The 18,958-nt window shown below is 44.4% G+C and overlaps 1 protein-coding gene across 1 annotated transcript in view; it reads left to right on the forward strand.

The window, feature by feature from the left end:
• Disc1 (disrupted in schizophrenia 1) overlaps positions 1–18,958 on the forward strand; it is a 352,530-nt gene that overhangs the window by 319,645 nt on the left and 13,927 nt on the right. Inside the window, exon 11 of the mRNA XM_023700878.1 lies at positions 1,706–1,955. Coding sequence (XP_023556646.1) covers positions 1,706–1,955 — 250 coding nt within the window. The remainder of the gene's footprint in view (positions 1–1,705; positions 1,956–18,958) is intronic.

Raw genomic sequence — 18,958 nt, forward strand, 5'->3', positions numbered from 1 at the left:
AGGCCCACGCTGCACCTGGGCTGGGACTGGTCCCGCCGGCGCAGGGTAGCAGGAAACTCTCTGCACACTCACCGGACCTGGGCTAGGACTGGGTCTCTGAATTTCTAATATTAATTCTGCCTCATCTTTTTTTCTTCCTACTACCTTCATTCATAGACATGGGCTTTAAAAGAATGATGATTACTATGTCAAAGAAGATAGAGCATTGGAGAATTTAACAAGAGCACTGTAATATAGAAGAGAAAAATAAATGGAAAATCAAAATGAAAAGAAACTAAAATGTAGAACACGATAGATGGAGTAATTAGATAATAGATTAGACATGAGAAAAGGAAGATTTACTAAATGAAAGGTAGCTGTGTAGAAAATATCTGGCATGAATGTGCATGAATATGTGAAAAATACATATTTTTATTTAAATACCAAGAGTTTTGTCTTCCTGTGAGCAGTAGAAATTTTGTCAACAATGAGTCCCCATTCTTCACAGTTGCAATGGTCCTGGAAAGATGTGTTCTTTCCACCTAGACAGACGTGTCTGCCCTCCTGGTCAGTCACTTCTGTCCTCTACCACTAGCCTGAGCAGCAATTGTAGTGGTTGGAGTCGCCCTAGTCTGTCCACTGGTTCATATCACATATTGGGCATCCTGGGACCTTGAGCTCCTGATCCCCATCAAGAGATTCCAGCATTACAATGAGCCCAATGGGTAGAATCCCTGCCCTTGGAGAGAGGGAGAACAATCATAGAAATGATGTAAAGGTGGTCTGTTCTCTGAAGGAGAAAGCACAGGGTGGCAAGAGACCATCATCATACCTGGCTGAGGACAAGGAGTTTCCCCAGGAAAAGTTTCCTAAGCTCAAGTGTGTGTGTCTCTGTGTGTGGTATTGTGGTGTGTGTGTGGTGGTGACAGTACATGTGTGCTTCTTGGATGGTGGGTGACAAAGTGTGTATTTGTTGTTGGAGTGGTGGGGAGACGGTATATGCAGGTGATAGTCTAAATGTGGGACACTTGTGGAGCTGCCCAGCCAGGGAGTGAGATGTCTCTGAGGACCTATTATGGTTTGCATTTAGTTGTCCCCCCTAAACCTCATGAAGTCAGTGGTGCAGGCTTCTAGAGTTTGTGATTAACTCATGGTCCAATGCTGGGATTATGGGTATGAGTGCTACACCTGCCCTGGGGCTAATAACCTGAATACAACATAAGGAAGGGAGAGAGGCTTACTAGCAGCCACAGCTGCTGCCCCTCCCTTTGCTCTTTGCTGTTTTCTACCACCATGAACTGCTGCCCTCTGTCATGTGCCACTCTACCTTGGAGCCAGTCAAGTATAGACTAAAATCTCTATTAACTCTGAGCTAACTAAACTTTTCCTTCCTTAATTTGGGTGTCAGGAATTTTGTTACGGCAACTGAGACAGGACTCCTGGGCATTAGTTGCCCAGAGCCCTGACAGGAAAAGCTGTGATTTTGTGTGACTGACTGGAGAGACACTGAGGACTCAGGATAGCTTTGTAGATCAAGCAGCTGGAAAGGACTGTCACTTCTCAGTGACTTAAGGGATTAGAGTCAGGTCTTCTGAGTCCTCTGACTAGAATACTCTTTCACCATGTGAAATTATGTTGTCAGTGTAAGACAGGTGGACAAGCCAGTGGCTTGATAGGACCAGACATCACTCAGTTAATTTTGATGCCTCTGTGACTTCTGTTTTAGTTGCAAGTGTCTGCTGCTTGGAAGAGTGTGGGAAGCTGACTTGGAGGCCTGTCGGTTGCTGGTCCAGAGCCTGACTATTGAAGATGAGCAGCAGATGGATGGCACAGGGGCAGCTGCCTGGATGGCCACCCTAGCCAGTCCTTCCAGACCCTCCTCTGAAGATGGGAGGAAGAGCCCTGTACAGGCATCCCATGGGTGTAGTGCTCCTCTGACCACCTGTGCGCCCTGCAGGAGAGGTGAATGGAAGCAGGTCGGTCCTTCCCACATGGCCTCAGTTCCCTCTCTGAGGGAGTTGGGGACCACATGCCCCATGGGTGCAGTCAGTACTGGGAGGGCTTTCCATCACATTACACAATTATTTAAGGTTTGAATAATTCTTAGATGATTACTAAATATGCACAATTTTGGTAGATGGTTTAAATATGTAAGGGCAAGGAAAAAGCTTTTATATATTAGTTTTATTTGCATTCTAGTTCAATGACCTATATTAGGATGTACAAGTTCATACAGAATTTTATATGGCATACACTATACAAGTCATATATAACATGGTTATTGCATAGGTTACACTATTGTATATTGTACTTAAATATATACTTAGAATGTGTATATTACAATATATTATTAGAATCAGGCCTTCATATATTTGTGTATATCCTACCCATTGTGATTACCAAAACCAGATCATAATGGATGATAATAAATGTTTATAATGTGGTCTGTTCATAAAACAGCACAAAAGAATCCTTAATATTTGCCTGCAGGTCTAAATGTGGGTCTATTTAATTCTTTTCTCTGGAGTGCGACCTTAATGAACAGAGAGAACCCCCTGTCTCCCCTCACTTTCTCCCTCCCACCCTAAGAAAGTCATTCTGTAAAAGGCCCTGGGGACTTCCCTCTGTCTTGATCTGAGGCTCCAGAGCTCCTCGTCTGCAGGTTGTGTGTGAAGAAGAAAGTAGTCTGGCGAACTGACTGGGTGCGCTGCTTGGCTCGGCCCTATCAGGTGGAGCTTCAGGCTCGACTTTGTTCCTCTCTAGCCTTTAAGAGAACTCCCCATGTGGGCCCTTCGGGCCTTGTGGATGTCTGCAGGACCACATTCTTTACCGAGCATCCACTTGTACCCTTTGAAGAGCAGGACATCCTTTCACTGCCTTCTGGGCTGCTTAAGAATCAATCATAGTCCAGTAATCAAATTGATGTTCTTATGCCAAAGCAAAGCTGCTGTCACTCTTATCCCTGCTAGCCAGATAGCCTGTGTATCTTCACTGAGCTGGGTTCGTGTCCCCAGGCCTTGTGAGAGACCTTGTTGTCAAGCTGTGATTACCAGAGATGCTCTGGGAAGAGTATAGAGCTTGCTTGAGAAAGGATATTGCAATGGGAACACACGTGCCATACTCAACTGTGTGTGTGGCCAAGGAGGCTGAGATGAGGGACTCCTCATGGGCAAAATAACAAGAGTTACATACATTGTTTTTTGATCACAGCTTTTGACTATAAGGACCAATACCAAGGATGGCACCATCCAAGGTTCAATAGAACATAGTAGGACAGATGTCCTTGAAGAAGCATTTTCTGTGCCTGGGTCTAGCTTATGCAAACTCTTATGACAGTTGTGGTCATCCATCACCTTGGGGCTTTATTTATCTTTGGTTGAGGCTTGTGACACAAGCAACTCCATTTTGACCTGACAGCTTTCACACACCCAAACTTGGCCTTGAGAGCTCTGGGTAGAGGAGCTGCAAATGTGCCGCTTGTTGCAGGTAGATGGCTCGAGTCCCAAGGCAAGGGCAGCAGCACTGAAGGATGGGTATGGGGACATACCTTTGCATGTGTGCTCTGAGTGAGTCAACTTCCCATCACTGTTACGGATACTGGACATAATCACTTGCAAAGAGAAAGGTTTCTTTGGCTTATAGCTTTGGAGGTTTTAGTCTGCAATCAGTGGGTAGAGACCAGGCCTTTAACGGATGACCCATGGGGGGCATTCTACATCCAAGCTATATCAAGGTCAAGGAGAGGATTGTGCTGGTTCAAAGAGGAACAGGTGGGAATGGGTCTCCTGGTTAGGGACAGTGCTGGAGGTCAAGACTGATTCAGCAGAGCTGGGTTTGGCCTGAGTCTCCTCCCTCTCTTCCTCCTGCAGGGAGGAAAATATAGTACCTGTTCCTCACTCATTGAAACATTTGCAGCTGAGTTGGCACCTATAATAAAAATCAAGAGAAAAATATACAAGTTTATTTATTGTTAAGTCTTACATGACACAGGAGCCTTCAGAAATGAGAATCAAGAGTCCCACAGAAACACAGTCAGTAGCACACTAAGGAAGTGTGATCCAGTGGTACCAACCTGGGAGACCAAGCTAAGCCCTGTCATTTGGATTCCTCTCTGTGTCTTCAGAAGTGAGGCTATGCCTTAGGGTGTAGCAAGGGCATCTGAAATGTGAGAGTGTTAGGATGTGCTTCCGAGTTAGGTCCATGAATTTTTGCCTTGCTTCCTGGAAGAAAGCAAGATGTCAGGGAGACCTTCCTGCTTCTGCTGCTTCCTCTGGGACCAGCATGCCTTGGTTTGGGGTAATGTGTTCTAAGCCCCATCCCTTCTCCCCTTTGGTCCTTCCCATCCTTCAGGCTCTCTGGGGATGAAGTTCCCAGGTTTAGAGTGATGTTCTTTATCCAACAGCCTGTAAGTCCCTGGCAGTTTCATTCCCTGGCTGTGGGAATCTGCTGTACTTGCTAAAAGTCCAGAGCTTAAAGTTAAGGCTGAGTGAAGGGATGAATTAATCTTTTGTGAGTTCCTGAAATAGAGTGGAGTTGTGCAGTGTCCCTCTGTAGGCTTTAGCCCTCCTGAGACCTCTGGCCCTCTCTGCTTGTCTTAAGGTGACCTGTTATTTGTTTCTTGTAAGGGTGGGGAAATTAAAGATTTCCTGGCTTTTAGGATCATTATTCTGTTCCCTACCCCAGTTGTGGTTTACATTACAATTGTCCTTGGAGTGCAGTTTTACTTCCTGGAGTTTCAGGGACCCGTGGCCAACTATTGTCTGGAAAGGTTAAATGGAAAATTCCATAGATGAACAATTCATAAGTTTTTCTGAGTAACATAACGAAATCTTATGATTTCCTGCCCAAGCCCATTTGGAATGTGAAGAATCCCCCTTCTAGTGTATCTACAGTGTATATGCTACCCTCTTCTTAATCACTGAGTAGCCATAAAGTTATCAGGTTGATTGTCATGACATTGCAATGCTATATTTAAATGATCTTAATTTTTTGTGGTATGGTACCAAAGCTGAAGGATATGAGTGATTCCAATTCAGATATGTCAAAGAGAAGCCATGAGAGGGTTGTTTTAATTAGTTACGCACTTAAGAAAAGAAGAAGCATCATATTCTGAGATTGCTAAAATGAATAGGATGAGGGCTTGGTGGCACATGTCTATAACTCCAGGACTTGTGAGACTGAGGCAGGAGGATCGTGGTGAGTTTGAGGCCAACTTAGGCTACACAGTAAGTTCAAGACTTTTTGGGCTAAATAGGAAGACCTTGTTTCAAAAACCAAAGGCAAAAAAAAATTGACAAGACAATGAGAGAGAGATAGAGTCAGAAACAGAAAGTACATAATTTTTATTACAGTATAATTGTTGTGTTATCACTAGTTATTGCTAATCTCTTACCGTGCTGAATTTGTAAGTTAAAATTTGTTATAGGCATATATTTATAGGAAAAAGAACAGCCTATACACTATACAGGTTTAATATATCTGTGGTTTCTCATATCCACTAGGGTTTCTGCAGCAGTGTCTCCAAGCATGGGCAGCATCCTTTGGATTCATAGATACCAGGGATTTTATGATGATAGATATTTTCTGAGAAGGGAAAAATTATGGAACTAGAAAGTAGATCACTTGTTGCCAGGCAGGGGAAGGAGCTATTATAAAGAGCAGCAGGAAGGAATCTGGAAAGCAGTAAACGTACCCTGTCTTGTCGGGAGTAGTTTCCAGGGGGAGCATAAGTACCCTGCGCCTTGTGGAGGTGGGGCTGGTTAGCAAAGAGTCAAAGTGTGCTGTAGCTTAGGGGTGTGTGTGTATATGTCTCTACCCACCACTTTATACCCAAAGGAGTAGATTTGATTGTGGGTAACTTTGCCAAATGGGCTAAAATTTGAGGAACTATCTGCCTACTTTGGGGAAGGGCTGTAGGTATTTGAGTCGCTTGTGATATTTGAATTGCTTGTGTTTGCCTCGAAATTCTGAAGATGGCACAGCATGGGATGGGACATCTGGGCTCAAGTTTCTGCTCAGAACTGGCTTAGGCCGCTGCACACTTGCTGAAAAGCAAAATAAGCTAAAGCCAAGGTCAACTAGTCTCACAGTCCATATACATGGTAGAGCCTAGTGAGTGTTCCTTTTCATTTTTATCTTTTTTTTTTGGGGGGGGGGCTGGCATAGCATCTCTAAAACAAATTCTAATAATATATTTTGCTCCCTTTAGCAAGAAACATGAGTGAACAGTGAATTCATGGAAGGCATCTAAGAAGAAGCAGCTTAATAAAAGGAAAGCCTCATTTGTGCTTGAGCCCAGGACTTTATTCCACTGAGGCCCAGAAAAATGTTGAGCAAGGGTCTCAGGAGGGCTGTTTTCCAGGAGCCAGGGGCATCCAGGGAATTGTATATTTGTCTTGTGGCTAAAATGCCCTTTTAGTGTAGCTACATCCATCTGCTTTGGAAACCCCTGCTGGGCCTGGCCACCGCACACTGATTTCTCTTCTGAGGCAAAATGCCCTGACACAGCCAATTTCTTTTTGATCCAAATTCCCCATGGAACTTCGCTGACTCTCCGTGGTGCTCTGCACGGGGCGGGCTCTCCAGGCTTCTGTGCTTATCTGGTGTGGGCCTTGAGTCTCACTAGAGTCTCACCTAGCCCTTGCCCTTGCCCAAGGCTGGCCAGGCTGCTCAGCATGGTTCCTTCATTTTACAGCTGAGCCCATTAAGGCAAAGCAGTTCACCCAGGGCTTTGTTCAGGAGGAAGCCAGCACAGTGCTAAGGGCCAATTTTAGCAGGCACTTCCTCAACTCCTTAAGAGCCCTTTTCTTCTCAGTCTTATTACAGTGCTCCTCCTAGTCTTTCAAAGGACTCTGGAAACAATCAGCTGCTGTTGGCCTGGTTTATAGATGTTACAGAAATTGCACAGGGGCCAGATGGGGCTGAGAGTGAGTGAGCCAGGCTCCCATGCTGTGAGGTTACTCTTCAGTGCTGGCCATTCTGGCTGGAATACCTGAGTTCTTTTCTTCTTTCTTGTCTGCAGCCTGTCCTGTTAGGGTGCTTTCTCGGTCTGTTCCCTAATGGGCCCTGGTGTGCAGCTTTGCAGGCAGCCTTGTGCCTCCCCTACTTCTCTCTTAACTGCCACCCTTTCCAGCCAGGAGCTACTACCAGTGGGCTGAGACCAGCCAAGACTGGAGCTGGCAGCCCCCCATTGCACACAGGCTCTGAGTTCTGCATCTGTGATGAAAGGAATTAGAACTAAGGCACAGCCAGATGCCCTTGCTTTACTTGTTCAGATTTAGGTCTCCAGGATTTGTGGTGGGTTTAAGGGTGGACTCTATGATAATTTTCCTCACTCATTTGTTAGTGTCATGGGCAACACTCCTACCAGAATGGACAGGTTCACAAAGGAAAGGCATCATAAATATATTTAAGCAAAGTTTCGTATGATGGATAGGTTTTCAGAAATGAGAACCTCAAGACTTGGAAAATTCTGTTTTTATTACGATGCTCAATGGAGAATGGACAGACCCATAGAAATGTGCTTACATAAAAGCTGTTCGATCTTCGGGAAGAGTGGGAGGGGACTCCGGAGGGCCGTCTCCCTGGATTCTTCTGGACCTCTGAGCAGCATCCTCCTCCCCCCTTGTGGGTTGCAATGTTCTTCTGGAATGAGGGTCTTCAAGGGAGAGGGAGTGGCCTTTATAGTTTTTATGGCTTGTGTTAGAGAGAGGAATTCTGCTTTCTATAGTTTGTCTTGGGAGAGAGGAACTCTGCTTCTGTGACTCCGTCTTGGGCAGAAGGAGGGGAGACAGAAAATAGGAGAAGCTCCCAGAGGCCCTGCTTCCCAGGCCCCGCTTCAATGCTTGGTAGAGTACATTTTCAAATCTCATGTTCTGAGCCCTAAGCTGGGTGTCCTCATTTCTTTTTACTGTTATGCTTGGCAAGAGGATTCATAGAGAAGGTGCCAGTCCTTTTTACCTTCAGCCTGCATCTCCTCGAAACAGGAGTGCATCCTCTGTAGCAGGCAGGTGTGGCTCAGGTGCTTTTTCTGTTGCCTGCTTGCTCTGGGATGGCTAGAGATGGGCTGGGCTCTCCATGAAGCAGGTTGAGCCCTGCCAAAGCTGCTGGTAGCTGCCTCTGAGAGTGTGAACTGACGGGGACATGGTCACCTGTTGTTCTTGGGGTTAAATGAATCTGGGGAGAAGGCAGAGAGCACGGGTGTGAGGAAGCCCCCACCTGCCCACGCAGAGGGCTGCAGACCCAGCTATGTGACCAGGAGCAAAGTGAGAGAAGCCGTGGAGGTGCAGCCAGGCCTGGCAATGGGCTGCTCAATTAAACAGAGGCAGAGAGTTGAGAGACGATACATGTACGTGCTCAACTTTCTTCTTTTATTCATTTTTAAAACAGAAACACGTTCATTTGTGAGTCATTCAGCACAGCTTGCACCTGTCTGCTGGTGGGCTTGCTAGTCAGCCCTTCCTCGTAATGCGTCCCCCACGATTCCCAGTGTTGGTGTCTTTAACATGGACCAGGCATCTCATGAGCTCCCAAAGCAACCTTACGCTCCCCTCCCTCTTTCAAACGTTACTGAGTCATCCAAGTTTCAACTTTATGGAGATAAGTACTTTCTTTTCATACTACCATTTCATTGTTTTGTATATCATTTATTTAAATCATATGATTAGGAGTTCAAGGACAATTGGCATAAGAGCTTAGCAAAAACTCCAAGAACAGAAGTTCCTGGCCCTGGCCAGGCCCTGGTCTCAGGTTTGATGGAGGGAACAAATAGATAAGGGAAGCTCTTTTCTCACTCGGTGGTCCAGGTCCCGGGGGGCCTCTCAGTTAATTAGTGTCCTGGCATGGGCAGGCCGGACTCCTCTGCCTGCCTTGGAAGGAAGGGGCTCTTCTCCCATGTTGGCTTCCTTTCCTTTGGAAAGTGTGGAAGCCCTTGGGCCATGCTTCTGTTAATTAAAAGTAGCTCAGTGCTTCTGCCGATTAGCTGGATTCCCAGGGACACACCCTCCTTAGGAATTTCATTTCATTCACTGGTGAAGATGGAAAGCGTGACAGCCTGAGGCAGCACTGCAGGATGGCAAGGACACATGGCATGTACGACAAGACCTTTACTGTCTCGCCATGAGCAGTGTCCCCTGGGTAGCTGAAATGTAATTGAGAGTTTCATGTTTTCGGGAAACATTCCACCCACTGAGCATAGCCAGGCCATATATGAGTCCCCTACTTCTTGGGAGGGAGGAGGGTTAGAAACAGGTGCTTCCTGGACCTGGATGTGGACCATTATCACCCATCCTAGCACGGAGCAGGCAGAAGGCCTGGATGCAGGCCTGTGGGATATCTGCGTGGAGCTACCTAACCTCTGCCCAGGGTACCACCCTCATGTCTCAGTGTATCATAATTGTATGCCTTTCCATTGCATCTACTAATTTTGCTTTGCCAGCCACTGGCCTTTACCTCACAGAGGCACTGATTACAGCAGAGAAGACATCTTTTCTCTGACACAATTAGGAACCCAAGGTCAGGAGACTTAGGGAACTGTGAGAAAAAAGAGCAGCTCTGTGCTCTGCTTCCCCTAATGGGTGCAGCATAGTGCTTGGGAGAAAAGAGCAGGAGCCACCTGTCAAAGCGCCCATCTCTCCCTCTTCTGTCACAGGTGCCTAAGATGTGATAGCATGGGACAGTGCACTTGCTTAAGGTGTGATCCCTAGGACCAGGGTTCGATACTGGCATTTAAATACAGTACAGTAATTCTTATTATCTCATAGTTGTATACAGACACTTAGAAGTTCGGCTTTTTAAATATAAAATGAACACAAGTGATATTTGGGGTGTGTGTGTGTGTGTGTGTGTGTGTGTGTGTGTGTGTGTTACTAGGAACTGAACCCAGGGCCTTCATACTGAGCTACTTCTCTTCTATGGAGTTTTTTTTTTTTTTTTTTTTTTAATTGAGATGTTGAGACAAGGTCTCATCAAGCCCCACAGTGGCTAAGTTGCCCAGGCTGGGCTTGAATTTGTGACCACTCAGCCTCAGCTGCCTAGATTGCTGGTATCACAGGTGTGCCCCACCACAGCTGGCTCAGAAGTTCGGCATTTGCTTTCATTCTTGTGATTCCTCCTCAAAGCTGAGTATTTCTTAGCAATGCAGCTCAAAGAACACATTTTCTTCAGAGGAACCACCCACCATGGGTCCGTTTTTGTTTTCTTTTTTTTTTCCAGATCAAACAGTATATGTGCATTTTATTTTATTTGTTGTAGCCAAATAGGTTTCTGAAGACAATACACAATTTCATTTTTCCATTCATGATACCAGCATGTCATGCACTGAAAGAATTCCAAAGCAACTATAAGTTCACCATCATTTTTCAACCAACCGATCCCTTCTTTTTTAAATGGGACAAAAGTCACCCATGTTTGCTTGTAACCTAGGCAGGTTACAATTATCACCCAGATTCCAGGCCATTTCATCACCCACCACACCACTCTGTCCTGGCAGTGCCATGATCCTCGCTGGTAATATAGATCTTTAATTGGCAGATCTTCTCAGAATACAGAACATCTGCTTCCTGCTGGCCCCATTTCAATTTTCTTATACAAAGGGTCTGGGCTTACTATTGCTGTCTCCAGAGTCTGATTGCTTTGCTGAGTGGAGATTACCTAGGGACCAGCCGATCCCATGGATCTTGGTGACTAGCACCTCTACCCAGAAGGTTCTGGTGGACTCTGTCCTTGTTTGGCCCAACTGCTGTGTTAAGGGGGAGCATTGCAGGTCGTCTGGAACAGTCACGTGGTGTCAGTTTTCAAAGGCTGTCCTTCAGGTAAACCAGAAACTACAGGCAAATTAACAAAGACAAGCCATGAGGCAATCTCTTCTTTTTTTCTTCTTTGATTCTCTTAATTAGTCAAGTTTAGTACTTGTTCCTTAGTGCCTTCTTTGAAACAAGCATGTAGGTACTTGAAGCTTTTTGCTGCTTGTTCTGTAGTCAAGAGGGCTGAATATTTCAAATGCTTTGTTACCACACAGGACATCTGGATGCTTTTAGAAAAAATATCCACTTTCGTGGGGCGTGACCGTATAATTTGGGCATTTGGATGAATGCTTGTGTTATTTAGAGTAGTAAGGATGTATTCGTAGTGTCTCAATTTGTGTGCTCAGTGGCATTGACACTGACCATGGCGCCCAGGGCTTTCATAGGAAGAGAAATGCTTGTCATAAAGTCATTGTTGAATAGATGTGAAAGATCTTCTTTGTGTTATGGAGAGGCATTTATCTGAGGTAAATATGCTTTATGCAGACCATCTTAAAAGAAAAGGAAAACCATAAAGCACTCCTGGAATGTATTTGCCAAGCAAATATTCTGGAAAACTGCCCAAAGGCGCATACTCAAGCCTGCAATTTGAATACTGAACTAAGGAAATGCTTTAAAGCATGGCGAGGTCCCTGGACTGTGGTCGTCACATCTGGTTACCTCGAGGTGCAGGAGAGGGACTGAGACTGCACAAGGAAACAAGCCTCTCAAGGCTCACGTTCCATTTTTGGTTCATAGGTATGAATATGTGCAATGCAGAGCTTTTATTTTCAGTGGGTTTTTAAACTTCAATTAATGTTTTGCCTTGGCACTCTATGCATGGTCTGCCACTTAGGAGAACTTTCTGTCACCTGTCCTTTCTCTGTCGTGTGGCCTGTGGCTCCCAATGTAGCACCAAGGTTTTTAGTTTGTTTTGGTTTTCAATGTGAGATGGAAGCTCCTTCTCACTGAGCTAATTCCCTGGCCTTTCTTATTTTTTATTTTAAGACAGTGTTGCTACGTCACTAAGTTGCTCAGGTGGGACTTGAACGTACATTTCTCCTGCTTCAACCTTCCGGAGTGCTGGGATTACAGGTTTGCACTGCTGTGTCTGGCTGGAAGGAGGTGTTTTTATGGACTGGCACCTGCAGGCTGAGGGACATAGAGACCTGGATGAGCCAGCTGGGCTGCAGCAGAGAGGCCAAGACCTGGGCTTCCGGTGGGAGCCTGGGGTACTGACCTGTCTCTGTCCCTCCCCATGCACATGTGGGGAGAAGCTGCAGCACAGCTTGTTTCCCTCATGAATGCACAACTAGAAGGGGCTTATTGCTTTCCCAGCACATGGCTGCTGTAGTGACAAGTTTCTTTGGTTTTGTTGCTCAGTTCTTCCATGGATGCCATACGGCTTCTTCCTCTAGAATGACTGACAATAGCTTAGGAAATAACTAAGTGCATCAGCTGGTGACCTAACCCACAGCATAGCCTGTCTGCTCAAGGTCCCTAGGATGGAGGATGCGGGCTCTGCGAAGATGTGTGCACAGTCAGCCATGGCAGCCGGACCCACCTACCTAGGAATTTAACTTACGTACTTTCCCCTTCAGAAGAGAAATAATAAATGACTCCTCACTCTAGATATCACTGTATGAGATACTGTTACTGGATACTTGCTCTATCTAACCAGTCATTATTGTTTTCCCTACACTTTGAATATGAGTTCCAGTTTATCATTTTTAAATGTCAATATTTTTCAGATATTACAGGTTAGGAACTAGTCTCGTTTATGAGAAATATAACTCAGTTTTTTAAAAGTCCTCAGAGACCCTCAGGGTCTGTGACTACTTCCATGGGGGGTGTGGTTTTCATGTGTGCATCTGCCAGCAGCTGGATACATCCTTGTTTCTGAATCTGCACTTTTACAGATAAATGTTTTCAGAAGGTCATTTTAATGGGAAGATCCTGCTTGACAAAAGAAACCTACTTTCTGTCTTAAATCATGCTCCCAGGATCAGGAGCGCAGGATAGAAATCTGACATCAGCTCTAATTCAGCACAGCTGAAAATTTCTGCCCCATGGTCAAGGCTTGGCCTTGAGTGGAGGTCAGCGAGTTGCAATTGGAATGCTGCCTAGTCCAGTTCACACAACTCAGTCATAGCACTGAGTTGAGGGACAGCATGGAAGACTATGGGACATTTTCTGGGGCCAGTGAGGCAATGTGTGTGGGTTACTGCTGTGGCCACCAGGACTTAGAAGCTGCTCTGGAGGGAGGCAGAGAGATTGTCCCAGACAAGGCTACCTATTGCTGCCCTGAGACAGAGAGAGGTGTTCAGGGATAGCAAAGATCTCTCTGCCTGCTCCCCTGCCTGGTTGTTCATTCTTTGGTGAAGGGAACCACTGGATAATGCATTTGAAGAAACAGCAAAGCTTCTTTAAGAGCTGCTGTGTTGTTTTCCACTGCTATAATAAATTACCTGAGGCTCAATGCTTAATGAAGAAAAGAGGTTTATGTAATTCACAGTGTTAGAGGATGAAAGTCCAAGATGGGTCAGAACTGTTTCTTTTAGTGTATGTGCTGCTGAAGCAAACAAGAGACCCATTTCTTTTGTCCTTCCCTATGTCACTTCACAGCAGATGACAGCCTGGCATGAGGAACAGTCACATGGCAGGACAAGATAGTGTCAGAGAACTTCATTGACCAGGCTTACACCACTCAGCCTACAAGACTAGCATCAACCCCGTCCATGGACAGCACTCCTGTGACTTAGCGTCCTCCTTTTGGGTCTCACCTCTGCTAAGTGCCACATCTCCTAGACCTCATTTCTTCTAAGTTCCACATCTTCAAGGATCCACCACTTCTTAACACAGCTACACTGGGGTCCAGGCCTTCCCCCACATCAGCCGTGCCCCAGCCACGGCACCTGGACGGGCCTCCATCTATTGCTCCTCCAGCATTGGCAAAGCACCTCTTCCGAGCTGGGCAGGGGTCAGTCGCTGGGCTTCGGGGGTGTGAGGACACCGTCTGTTGCTCTGTGGGGGATGCGGCAGTCACCTGCCAAGGGAGGTCCTCTTGTACCTCAGCCTGGCCAGTGAGTCCCCCTGGAAGGCTTGAACTCTGCCAGGGTTTGAAGGTGGTAGGGAGTCAGCCAGGCGCAGGAGGAGGAAGTCTGAAACTGGCCATGTACCTGCGGCAGCTACTTTCTTCCTGACCCACTGGGAAAGCATTTACTCCTATAGTTAAATGAGAGGTTGCATGTTTAGAAAGGACAAAATAATAATGATTTGAATTGCTGAAAAGACTGCCTGATGGGATAAATTACTGAGAGAGCTTTCTAAGATGCCTTGAAACAACCCACACTTTACCCTCAGAATTACAAATTCTGTGAAACTCCATTTCGCCCAGGAATCCAGGGACTCTGTAGTGGGTGGCATTTTTAATCATCAAGTATCAAGCACGTGGGCCTCCTTTTTTCTTGCCATATTTAATTTAAAATAAAAGTGGAAGTGAGAGATGGGAGGAGGAAGAAAAAGGGCTAAAAAAAAAAAAAAAAAGAAATCGAAATGTGCCGTGCACATATACTGACCCTCCACAATGGCATCTTATTTACTGCAAACATGTACCAATTAAAGTGAAATATTCTCCCATTGCTTGCTGTGGTTGTCCCATCTTGCGAACTCCTGCTGTTGGGTTCACAGGTCACCCGATGCTGTCCTGGTGTGGAGCGCTGTGTGCCGGTGTTCACTGTCCCTTTATACTAAACCTAGCTGTAGGAATTTCATACTTTTAAGTTTTACATTGCTGTTATATTCAAGCATTTGTTTTATTCAAACATATTAAAGGCTTAGAAATTTTAGTTTTTATCGCTTAATTGGTAAATATGATTAAGTATGGAAAGTATTTAACACCTCTAGTGAGCAGCCTCTAGATCATGACTGTTGGAGGTCCCGTGCTCTGTAAGGTTAAGATTACACTTTTTTTTCCCCCATGATTTTATTGAGAAACAAATAGCAATGAGACAGTTTCAAACCAAGTTGGTAGGACAGTTTCAATAATTAACACATTGCATACATTCTTCCTGGTGGTTAATTGCTGCACAAGATGCAGACATGATATCCTATTTACAAACACCATTAGAACAAATCTCTCTATTCATTAAGAGAATGTAACTATATATCTATCCTAACCACTTTGGATACACAGATACAAAATGGACATTCATCTGTATCCCCTTTTTTTTTTGTTAAGTTCTGTTATTTGAATATTATAGGTGTATAAACTCAGCAAAATATTCTAAAAGAGTTCAGTAGTCCATAATAGTATTAGGTCTTCTGCTTGACTGGCAATGTCAGAAATTGTTGACCTGAGTCCCCTACAGCTCAGCATAACAGCATGGCTTTACTTCTTATACTTATGATGACACTGTTTTTAAAGAAACTGTAGAGAAGCCACAAAAAGCCACACAACTTTATAGATTAGACTAATCCTTCCGTTGAGCAGTTTTTGACCAAGAATCAGAAGCCCAAGGAGTCTGTTTTGTTACTTTATTCTGCACTCAGTGAAGAAAATTATTACCACACACAGCAGCTTTGTGGTCATCTGTTGTTTGTCCTTTTGTTTTTGGCTCTTCAGAATCTTGAATATTTAAGCTTGTATGGGGTCTTGTGTTCTACTGTCCTTTTTACTGTAAAATATAAATATGTTAAAGAACATTTTGATTCTAAATATGATAAAGGAATTTCTTATCTAAAAATAAAATGAAATACTAACTAGAAAAAATGGAAGCACAACTCACAAATGTCACATGGAGAGGAGTCCAGGGTATGAAGATCTATGGTGTGTGGCGCAGCACTGATTTCTTTGGAATCTTCCCAGATGGTGGGAGAGAGGAGAGAGCAGGTGCTCAGACCCATATGTAGCTGGAGAGAAGAAATTTTGGCTGCCTCCTCTTGCCACAGCCTTGTGCGCGGTCCCAATTCCAGCCTTGCTGTTAGGGGTGTGTGATGCTTGGGTGGTCTAGAGATCCCATCATGGTGTCCTCCCTGCTACCTGCAGTCAACATTACCCGCAACCTGAAGGGAGTATCCTTCATGTGCCTGAGCCCTGCAAGAATGGAGCTTGGACTTTGCCACACCCTGAGGCGGAAGGGAAGAGACAGTGGTGGCGAACCTATGGCACATGTGTTGTCTTTAAGACAAAAGATGCTAATGTATGAGCTGTTGTTTCTAAACTAAAACCTCAGTGCTCAGGTCTAATAGCAGGCTGGCACTTGTCAATAAGTAGGTGGGTTTGGGGCTGCAGTTGGGGCACTCTTCTCTAAACGGCTTGCTGTCTCTGCCCTAGGTCTTTATGCCTGAGGCACCTACCTCTCTGAGATGGCTTTCTTGGAGGTAAAAGGAGGCAAGAATTAGCTGGTCCCTAAGGCCAGCTTCAGCTCTCTCTGCTCTTGGGCTAAAGCCCTCAGCACAGGTCTTTGTGCTGCTGACAGGAAGGGCTGCTTGAATGCTCACATCTGTGGTCCTGGAAAACCAGGTGGATGTTTGGCAAGAGGCTCTGTTCCCTGTGCAGTACTGCCCCAGAGTGGGGCATTCTGATCATGACGTGAGACGTAACCACCCAATAATTTGGATTAAGTAGGAATTTCGGTGCCTCCACCCTGTTTACTGAATGATGACTTATTTGAAAAGCAATTTCCTGTATTTTAAAACAAACAAACCAAAGCTCTTCAACAGCTTCTGTTCCATTCGTTTTTGACTTTCTATGGAGTCTTAGCAAACACATTGGCTTTGGAACTGGAATCTAATTCATCTTGCCCTTAGCTGTTACCCATGGCTCTGTCCTTTACAGACAGAAAAATTCCATCAGGCAAAGCAGGATCTTTCATTAGATTGATGGAATCTGTACATCTGCCTTCTCATTAGATATCAAGTCTTGGTTCTGGTCTAAACCAGATCTGTCCCCAGGATTTCAAGTAAAACAAGAAACCCCTCACGTTGTACCGGGCCACAGTCTGTACCCTCCCAGCTCTCCCTCAGGCCCTGGTGGGCTGGCAAACAGTCAGGACCATGGAGGACTCGCTCCAGGACGCCTGCATGTGCCCCAATCTGTAGGCACTCAAGTCCCTTCTGAAAAAAGCTGTCATATTTACACAGCACCTACATCATCCTTCCATGTGCTTTAACCCATCAATAGATTATTTATAACATACTGTGTAAATAGCTGTTACACCATGTTATTTAGAGAGTAAGGACCAGGAAAAAGGTTTACACTTATTTAGTACAGACATATTTTTTAAGGTTTCTGATCCAAGGTTGGTTGACTCCAGGGGTGCAAAATCCACAGATAGGAAGAATTATGCAGGCACATGGTTGGTGCAAGGGTGAGGTACAGATTCTATGACATGACTTCTGAAAAAATAGACCTTTGAGGGAGTGTCAGTCAGATTTTCTGTCACTAGAGTTGGTACAGGGAGCTCATAAGAGCTTGTTTCTGTGTGCTACTTTGTGTCTTCCTAACTTTTTTAAAAAAGCTGAAATATGCCTCAAGTATATTTCTTTGATATTTTTCCATTATGTTATTTTTTTTAAATGTACTAGTTATTTAAGTAGGTTCTTAGAAATTTAGAACACTAATTTATGAGGATAAATTCCATTTGTCAGATCAAAAATGGATCACAGGTAGCCCCAGAGCTGTAGGAACAGCTTTGATTTTTGCTAAAATCTGAGTCCACCGCTTTCTGATCCACCTTGCGCTGCTCTGAAATCTGGTATCTCTCTTTCTCGGTGTCGAAGATCTCGCCCTCCTGGTGTCTGGGTTTCCGCAACTTCTTGTTGAAGTAAGCATCAGTGAGGTGTTTGGGGATTTTCACTTTGCTGATATCAGTTTTTGTAGACAATGACAAATTTCTGGTTTGTTCTTCATAGAGGAACATGCTTAAGGCTAAAAGGCCCAGTCACAAGTAGCAAGCCATGGCCAGCTGCTTCAGGAAGACCACTCTTTTGCCTCTGTGACGCCCGGTGAGGATGATCATGATGGTGCCGGAAGTGATGCTGGCTCAAAGTTTCCTCGTTGACTGAAGGGTTTCTTGCTGTGGCTCAAGCTTTTGGGGCACATCTTCAGTATGGTAGTATCTAGGCATCTTTTGAAGTTTAACCATGCAGATATCTCCATTCTTGTCCCCACCAACCGGTTTTGTGATGGTAGCTAGAACTTCCTCCTTTTTCTTCTCAACCTTTGATTTAGCAGCTGTGTACTTTCTCTTGTACAAAGCCTTTCTGGAATACATGGCAGATCAGGAGTATCTACCAATTCCTCTAACCAGAACAGGATTTCAGCTGCTGTGGGGCTTCCCCTTCTTGGACTTTTTTGCCTTCTTCACCTTACCCTTTTTACAGGTACCACTGGCAGCAGCCTTCTTGGCTTTAGGTTTCTTCTCTTTAGTGTCTGGCTTCTCAGTTTTTCATCTGCCATCTTGCAAGATGGGAAAGAGAACTAAGTTTCCCTCCATTATGTTTAAAATTAATTTTTTCCATTAATTTTTTTCTCTTGCTATTTTAGAAATGTGGAAAATTTAAGAAGTACACAAAAGAAAATGAAATTTTAAGTATCACTCCTTGAAATAATTGTCAATATTTTAGTACTTTGTCCACTTGAGTATTTTTTCATTATTAAATTTTCTTATATTAAAAATTGTTTTTAGCTGAGTATGGTGGTACATGCCTAGATTCCCAGCACTCAGAAGGCTAGGACAGGAGAATCACTAAGAGTTTAAGGCCAGCCTGGACTATGTAATGAATTCAAGGCCAGTCTGATCTACGTAGTGACCCCCTCTCTCAAAAAAATTAAAAAATAATTTTTAATGGCTAAAAACTAATCTAACACACCAAACATTTTTCTTGTTACCATTAGACAGTCACTTCCTCTAGCCAAAGCTTCTTCACCATCATCTTTGCGTGACTTAAACTCTTACATTTCAATTTGACACACACATATATGTATATGTATGTCATATATATTTTTATGTATATAAAACATAGAACATATATGTTTTATGGATGTCATATGTATATGTTTTTTCATGCTTATTACAAAGACCATAAAAATTACTTAAATGTAAATGTGTAAATTGTTTCTCTTTGATAGCTTCTAGGAAATGGACTTACTGGGCTGTAGCACAGGAACCATGTGGATTGCTTGCTACGTGGGC

The sequence above is a fragment of the Octodon degus genome, unplaced genomic scaffold (genome assembly GCF_000260255.1).
Source record: "Octodon degus isolate 3935 unplaced genomic scaffold, OctDeg1.0 scaffold00127, whole genome shotgun sequence".
Taxonomy (NCBI): domain Eukaryota; kingdom Metazoa; phylum Chordata; class Mammalia; order Rodentia; family Octodontidae; genus Octodon; species Octodon degus.